Source organism: Acipenser ruthenus, unplaced genomic scaffold (genome assembly GCF_902713425.1).
Source record: "Acipenser ruthenus unplaced genomic scaffold, fAciRut3.2 maternal haplotype, whole genome shotgun sequence".
NCBI lineage: Eukaryota > Metazoa > Chordata > Actinopteri > Acipenseriformes > Acipenseridae > Acipenser > Acipenser ruthenus.
The window spans coordinates 28,882-38,121 of NW_026708722.1; the positions used below are offsets into that span (position 1 = coordinate 28,882).

The 9,240-nt window shown below is 36.0% G+C and overlaps 1 protein-coding gene across 1 annotated transcript in view; it reads right to left on the minus strand.

The window, feature by feature from the left end:
• The window catches only part of LOC131735545 (phosphatidate phosphatase LPIN1-like), a 32,873-nt gene extending 28,860 nt beyond the window's left edge, over positions 1-4,013 (minus strand). The window contains exon 1 of the mRNA XM_059021594.1: positions 3,824-4,013. Coding sequence (XP_058877577.1) covers positions 3,824-3,889 — 66 coding nt within the window. The 5' untranslated portion in view covers positions 3,890-4,013. The remainder of the gene's footprint in view (positions 1-3,823) is intronic.
• Positions 4,014-9,240: the final 5,227 nt, after the last annotated feature.

Below are 9,240 nucleotides of genomic sequence, written 5' to 3' on the forward strand. Positions count from 1 at the left end.
TTTAATGTCCTATTATGAAAGTTTTGTACAATTCTCTATTGCTGTTTCTGCCTTCATTTTTATTTTTATTTTTTTTGTTTTGTTTTACCAGGTTTACTAACATATGTCCTTTTGTCAACCATGGGGCTGGTTTCTTATGTGAATGCCTTTTAGAAATGGCCACTAAGGCTGAACAATTGTTTACTTTTTTATGAAAAAACAAAAAATGTCCTCGTTCTCTTATTCTAGTGCAACATACAGTAACAGATTACTTCCAAGTTATATTACCATCGCAATAACATTGCAACCTAGGCATAAACCTTTACCTAAAATACCTGGCTATGAACCGTGAAACTGTTTTGGAAGAAGTCAGAAACTGTGTTAATTCCAACTGTGAAAACAGTCATTATTTGCTCCTAAAATATATTATGAATCACTTGCGGTTTATGACTCTTGTATAGTCAATGCATGCAAATGAAGCAAACGTGTGGCAAAATGTGCATTTTGGATTATGAAAAACAGTTGCCTTATGCCTGTTGACATGATGTGTTACTCCTTCGATCTTCATCTCTGATCTCTTATATCTGCTCAACCAATTAGGCACTATACTGTATTTTTTTCAAGTTCCCTTGGTAAATGTTTTCTAGTTAATAATCTGGCTAAGTGAATTTAATTTGGAGACCTGTGCTATTCAGATAACATTGATATTTCAATTTTGATCAGTGAAGATATTTGCTTTGTTAAAGAAAAAAACAAACAAGCTAAAGGGCTTATGCAAGTGCTTTTAAAGGAAATAGATGGAATGCATGTGCTATTAATATGGTCAGATGCACTCTGCACTACACACTCACATGGCTGTAACACTGGTACATGCTGTACAGCCAACACAGACAATTTGGACTTTTATGTCTCGAATTTGCGATCTACTTTATATGGCTTTTTGTATGAAAAGTAGTAAACTCTGGTATTTGGTTCTTGAAAACAGGGGAGGTTGTTCTGAGACCCGAAGACATTGTAATGTCCAAGATAAAGAGTGGCTGACCTGCTATTTAAATGCCTGGATATATGTTAAGACACACTTAGCAATCTATTATGTCAGACTGATGCCTAGTTACAATATATTAGACAAAGAGAAGATGTGATACCTTTTATTGGACTAACTAAACAAAAATAAATCGCAAGCTTTCAAAACCTCAAAGGTCTCTTCCTTAGGTGAAAGTAGGGAAAAGAGATTGATGTTTACATTCAAAAGGTGGCATCAGAACTTTAACAAAAATAATCCATTCTAAATCACTACAATTCTAATGCAAGGAAAAAAGCTGTTGAAAAAAAAAACAGGATGAGTGGCTGCATAATAAACAATGACAAAAACAAAGACAAAATAAAAAAATACATTATAGGAATAAAATGCCAAAATTGTAACAGTAAATACTAATATAGGGAAAGAAATAATAATGAAAAAAGATAATACCCCCCCCCCCCCAATGTGTAAAAAATGTCTAAGACTTTTGCACAGCAGTGTGTGTGTGTAATAGATATAGATAGATATCTCTCCTGTGTCATTCATATACAGCTAATTTTATACAAATCTTTAAATTGAGGTGCACACTCATCATAAAGTTCTTTTTATATGGTCATCTTATAATTAAAGAAAGTGATCCACTCCATATTTCATTTTGAATAAAAAGTTATTGTCTTTATTATTTAAAACATTTATGTTTTTTTTATAATATATCAAAAATCTGGCAGAGACACCTGATATATATATATATATATATATATATATATATATATATATATACAGTGGTTTGCAAAAGTATTCACCCCCTGCAAAGTTTTCACATTTTGTTGGCACCTGAGCATACTCCACGACGCTTTCAAATTAGACTTTACATGTAGAATCTACACAAACTACTCCACATTGATGAAGTTAAAAAAAATGCATTCAGAATATAAATAAGTAAGATTTACAGGGAAAAACAGATTAATCTCAGTTGCATAAGTAATCAAACCTTTTGCTACTGCAGCCCTAAATCAGCAGAGGTGCAAATGATTTGTTTGAAAGGTCACAAAATGTGTGTAAAAGTGGTTTAACTTGTAGATCATTTCCCTCAGGTATATGAAGACTTTCAAGCTGCAACTCACATAGTGATCCAACAAAGCAACCATAAAGACTAAGGAGCTTTCAAAACAAGTAGGGATAAAGTGGTAGAGAGGCACAGAGCAGAAGGGTACAAGAAAATTTCAAAGGCGCTGATTATCCCTCTCAGCACAGTGAAGTACATCATTAAGAAGTGGAAGATGCATCATACCACCCAGACACTACCCAGATCAGGGCACCATCCCAAACTGAGCAGCTGGGCAAGCAGGAAACTATCTTTTACAGTACATTCACAAATATATTTCCTACTGCTGTTTAGTTTAGATTAGGTACCGTACAATGAAAACGATTATGCTATGTACAGAGTACTGGGATGAGAATTGGCCCAGGCTAATGTTCACCCTCCCAGAAGAGTACTGGGGTGAGAACTGGCCTGACAGGGTGAGGATTAGCCTTGGACAGAACTCACCTGGGGTGAGAATTAGCCTGTAACACCGGCACTGCTGCTGGCAGTGCCGAGCCACTGAATAGCCAGTGCCAAGAGGCTTATGCGAGTGTGTGCTGGCAATGTGAATTAAATACACTACCTTTACAGTAAAAACAAATACATTAAATGTGGTTATGTGCATATGTTATTTAATCATAATTAAACCTCAAGCAAATGTATGCGCGTGTGTATGTATCAATCCATACATAATACCCCTAACTCTGATATTATTGAAAACCGCAAACCAAATTTGAACAGATTGTGACTTGTTTGTATCCTATAGCATAAAACAAGGCAGGAAGAAAGTTTATTAATGAATATGCACCCTCAAAATGAGACTGAGCCAGCTGTGAGGTGGAGAAAGGGGAGATGGTGGGAGAATGAAGCAAGACGACAGTGTAAACTAAACTATTACGTGGCTCTTTTACCAGCTCACACTGCTTATTCAGGAAATAAAAAAAAATAAAAAATACAAAGTTTTACCTACCTACCTACCCTATTAATTTTTTTTCCAGTGTAACCAGAACCACACATATTTTTTTTTTATTTGGCCTAAGGCATGTGTGACTGACAAGCACATAAGATCCGATGCACTTGCAGGCAGTTATTTTGTTTTTAGATATCAATTTCCACATGTCTCGTTGTAAACACATGACATTGTCGGACAGATTAAAAACTGTAGTTTAAGTAAACACCACTATCAGTAGGAATAAGCAGTGTATAATAAATATACATTAACATGATTACATTTATCTGTTACACAACATAAAGCACCACTGCAAGCTGAATCACAACCAATAGTATGTATTCACTTTTGGTCATGGGAACTTGGGAATGATGGTTTTCCAGAAGAAAACAAGATTTGGTCATCCACTGAACCAAAGAGCTTGACAACATGTGGGCACTGATCAAGTAATAAGGATCAAACCAAAAATTCACTATGCCTGAAGGTGGTCGTACTGCACAAATCCATTGATATATTTCACAAAATCTGAACAAAATAGGATTCAAATTGGGAGTTGGAAATCTCGCCCACCTAGTCTAAACACTGCTGTCTACGAATCCAGTTCTTCAGGACTTCAAACAAGCTTCTCATCACCTGGCTCTCTTTCTTATTTGTTCCTCCACAGTTCACATGTTTGGCTGCTTTGTTATCTAGCTTGATTGCTGGTACATGTAGAATGAATGCATCGTATTGAGCCAGTGGCTCACATTTCAAACTGCAATAAGCTAATAGAATAAAAAAGTAAAATTACCCAAGACCAAGTAGAATCACAGGAGCTTCCACCATCTAATTCCACAAGCTGATCTTCTGATATCATGATTCCATTGCTTCTGCCCACCACCTTTAGTGGTATTAATCCTGGTAGACTGTGTTCTTATCTGTTCAACAATTAACATGTATGCCTTAAGCAGAGTGAGTGAGCAGTAGGTGTATATAGTTCCTAGTAGATGTTGACTATGTTTTCATACTCATTTCACCTGAACTGTTCTTGGAACGACGATCCAAGCAGAAACCTGAGACAGACAGAGAGCTCTGCTCAGTTCCTTTTGCTGACTCCTCAAGCATCTCAGTGAAGTCACAAGCTCCACTTCAAAGGGCATAGCAGTTCACAGGTCCCAAGCCTTTGCTAAAGAAGGCAGCTTCCATGAGAGGCTTTATACCCCAGTGGAACAGCAGGATGGACTTGCCTTTAAGAATGTACATAACAAGCAAGTATTTACTCATACTTCTTTTTTGTTATTATTTTCTGGTACAATATTTAAAGCATGTTTAAAAGTGTCATTAAAATTCATGTTTTCTGAAGAACACCATCAATTTTAATTTGTTATTAGGCATTGGCACCAATATTTAAGGTGAGCATATAGCTCCGTGTTCAGCGGGACAGTTTGGGATAGTTGGCTTTTCAACTTGCAACCCAATGCATTCTGGTAAGCATAGTCCTGCTTCTCTTAAAGGTAAGAATGGTACCTGAGACAGGTAAAACATACCAGAATGCATTGGGTTGCAAGTTGAAAAGCCTGACTTATCCCAAACTGTCCTGCTGAACATGGAGCCACATTGGTCACCTTACCAATATCGACATTTTAATATATTGATATCGTTCAAGATCGATCATTTCCATTTTGCGATGTGGTGGGATTTTTAAAAAAAATTCAGGTAGGCTCGCAGAGACATACTTTTTATTGTTAATACTGCTAAAAATACAAACGCAGTATAATCAACTTTATTTTATGTTAAGATACAACAAACTCTATGCATACCATTCATTGTTAGTCTCCTAGGAAAACACCATACATTAAAGTATTATTTAACCATTGTATTCCATTGATTCAATTTTTCAAATCAAACATTCAATAGCTATAAATCAAGAAAAACAACAAATCCACAATCTGTATGCTCTACTCTTGTTTCTTCACCTGTTTCCTCTCACAGGCCAATCCCATATATACTGTATATATTTCCCCATTCAGAACGTGCTATACTTACTTTAACTTAGGTATCCAGTGGATGCAGACACTCTCAGATTTACTGTGTTCAACTGTGAGTGATCCTAATGAACAACGGTCAGTGTGGAAACAAGCGGTCTCATTAAGCACCATATCATTAGTATTAATGTGCTATTATATTGGCACTCTAATGCTTTATGCATATGGTTTATTGACATGTCTGGGCAGACTCATGTTGTGCAATGTGCCAAACATACCATCACTTTTCTCAATGAACTGCTACCAAGTTACCTGCCAAGTTTCAAAGCTCTGCAGCACAGAATTGTTCTTTTTGTGCAGCTGTTTATTTAACTGATCATATGTTGTTTTTCATTACAAGCTCTGGTCAGCTTCCCATGCATATTTTGTTGCTCACCAGCTTTCCTGTTCTCAAGAGTGAAGTCCATGCAAACTCAAGTCTCAGTAATCCCTTGGCCATTTACGTTCCTTAAGGAAGCTCATCCAGGACGCAAGACGGGTAATGTCCAGATATAATCTATCGAGTGTGGAAGTTAGGATCAGAACATGCAATGATTTTTGAACAGCACGCTGTTGAAGAGTTGAATAAAAAGAGACAATATGAACCTGTTAGTTACATTTGCTTGATCAGACAGTGCCATATAAAACATTCAGCAAAGGATTTGCTGTATGGAAAAGTAATATACAGTAGCATGCATCTGCTGATCCACTGAGCAGCTTGTGGTTGTGATGACATCAAGTTGTAGATAATGGCATGTATACATTTACACTGAGATGAAGAAAAGATGACAAATGTGATCAAGCTCATGTTTTGTTGTGTCAAGCTCATCTTACAGCATGTTGGAGGCCTGGTTTCTCTGTGGGTTTATCTTATCCAATAACCCTCTCTCACAACTGATCTTAAACACAATTCTTAATTTGCATTCACTTACTTGCTTATTTAATTATTAATAGTGAAATACAATCCACTGAGATGCAAAGTCTTATTCAAAATCAAAACCTGAACAATTAGGATTTTAACCCAGAAAATAATGTTATTTTTGCTCCAGCATACAGCTAATACTTTGTTATTTTATTATAGTTTTTTTGTTTTTTACAGAATGTGTTTTATGGAAAGGACTTTAGTCTGTCTTTCCCCCTATCTGGTGTCATCATGTATATGCTACTCCAGTAGCACAACCTTTAAATTGGAGAAACCTTGATTTGTTTTCTTACTAGCCTTATATTTAATAGATTCAAGAGGCCATTTTCAACATCTTCATAGTTTTGGTTTGGTGTTCAGAGATTTTGTTATCCTCTGGGTTATGTGAGGTGAAATCTATGTAAATATATGTAAATGAAAGGCAAGGGTTAACAGTTTAGAAGTAATTAGGAGGGTGTTCAGTTACACTTTCCTACAGTACCTCTTGTAAATGATCTTGTACAGAAACATGAACAGGAATAAGTTACTTGTATTCCACCTCTTGGTTGATTTTTGTGATAATAAAAAAGGTGTACTTGCAATATTCTAGTCCAGTGTAAGACCACAGACTAATGATATCTCATGAAATACACAACCACACTACTACTGCTAGTATCTCATAAACCATTTAACTGGCAGTTTTTTTGCAAAGCTACTGCCGCCGCAGTGACAAGTGGCATTTGAAAGTAGTGACTTTGTATTTTCAAGGTTATATTAACCCTCCATGCTGAATGTGTTACTGACCATCACATTGACTTCTGACCTAATATGGCAGACATATGTGACTTTTAAAGTTACAGCTGCATAGAGACAGAACACTTTGAGTTACTGTTTTAATGTTTGGTACACAGCTGTATTCTGTGATTTTTTTTTTTTACTCAAGTTCCATTACCAGTGTTGTCCATTAAAAAGAAACCATTTCACCGCTGCATTTTTAAAACTCTGACCTTATCAATATTATTATTATTTGTTTATTTAGCAGACGCCTGTATCCAAGGCGACTTACAGAGACTAGGATGTGTGAACTATGCATCAGCTGCAGAGTCACTTACAACTACGTCTCACCCGAAAGACGGAGCACAAGGAGGTTAAGTGACTTGCTCAGGGTTTCACAATGGGTCAGTGCCTGAGGTGGGATTTGAACCAGGGACCTCCTAGTTACAAGCCCATTTCTTTAACCACTAGACCACAGCCTCCTCTATAGGCCACATGCTTTAGAGCAGGGTCTTTATAGGTACACTTGTATTCTATGAAAAAAAAAAATTCCATTATAAGTGGTCTTCAATTAACCACCTCAGTGCTACATTGTTTTTAACCTCTGGATACATCAAGCATAGTCTTTTTAACAATTAATTTAACTTCATGTTTAGAAACCATTTGATCTGACAGGACATACCCCTGTGATTATGCTACCAGAGATGCTTTGTTTCTGTTCACAAAAATTCCTATTTAAAGATTTGAGATCACAGTTTGAATAAGTCAGACTATAAGCAAAAGCTTTGCCTTGAAAAAATAATGCAGCATATGTAAAAGCATTGCATATTATAAATAGAATAATCGGCATATGTTGTGAATAGATGTTAGATTAATATACAGACAATGAATTCTATTAATCTGCTGATACGCTCCTCACAAGAAGCTTGTGAATCATCACATTAAGTATGTAACAGGATTAGATGAATACACATTTACATGCACACTGCAGTAGGGAAGAGATGGATGATGTTCATAAAAAACATTTAAATCTTTGAATCTTCTACATGTTTTCTGACTGCAGAGCATTCTTGCTTAGAATGAAAATGAGTTCCAGCTTGTTGTCAGAGATTTATCGGTGCCCATGGGGATCCCAGCGGGACTTCACCAAGACCAATCTACCTATTACACAGTCCTGTCACCAACAGCATATTAATTATAAACACTCAGGTTTCCTCTATGGAAGCTATATAAAGTATTTTGCTGGTGGCAGCATATTTCCCTGCAAGTCGCCTTGTGTCACATGGTGAAAGATTACCTTTGTCCCAGATGACCTGCTGTGGCCCAGCTCCCAGTTTTCAATGTCAGTGTTTCACATTCATTAAGTGGCAGTAGGAGAGCTGCAGAATAGTGAAGAGACTGCATATTAGTATTCACTGTTTGGGTAGTTTCTGGATCACCGACATGGTTAATCTTCAAATAAGATATTTATATAACTATTATATATGTACCTCTGTACAGTAGACTACATTTACAAATCCAGAGTGCCTGTTTTATCAAGTTTTCTCTACTGTAAGTGTCACACTGTGGTCCTAAATTTCAGCCTGCAGTCTTGTGACTACAACCAGTATTTTTCTGTTAGATCTTTGCGTCTAACATTTTACAGTATGTCCAGCTAACAGTCAACCACAATAAAAACTAATACTTGTACTGCTGCTGCTACAACTATACTAGTATACACAACTTTAAATAACAAGTCTTGGTGTTTTTTAGACCTCATTTTGTTTTCAATGGCAAACTATTGCTGTAGAAGTGCTGGGCCCTCTAATGGACAAACACTATAGATGCTGTTTTTATTGATACTATCAGAATCTTTCCTGCATGAAAATAAAAATGTACTGTTCTTAATTTTAATTGGACAATACTTGGTACATTACCATGTCTAATGTTAATCTCTTCTTATGCATCTGTGGGGCATCAGTGTGGAGTAGTGGTTAGGGCTCTGGACTCTTGACCGGAGGGTTGTGGGTTCAATCCCCAGTGAGAGACACTGCTGTTGTACCCTTGAGCAAGGTACTTTACCTAGATTGCTCCAGTAAAAACCCAACTGTATAAATGGGTAATTGTATGTAAAAATAATGTGATATCTGTATGTTGTGAAATAATGTATAATGTGATATCTTGTAACAATTGTAAGTCGCCCTGGATAAGGGTGTCTGCTAAGAAATAAATAATAATAATAATGTGTGCTTTGAGACTTGGAATCAATAAATATAATACTGTTTAACTTCAATCATGAGTCATTCTCATCTTAATAATACTTTATTATTATAATGGATGACAATAATTAATTAATGTTATAAATGTAAGAAATGAAAGCCTTTACCTTACATGTAACTAAATTCTCTATCTTACATATAACTAAATCAAACAAATCATACACAATGAAGCTTTACAAAGGTGGGACCTTGTGAATTTCAACATAATTGATCACCTGACAGAGACACTTATGACAAAAGTAATTTGTATTTTTTTTTTTTTTATTTCATG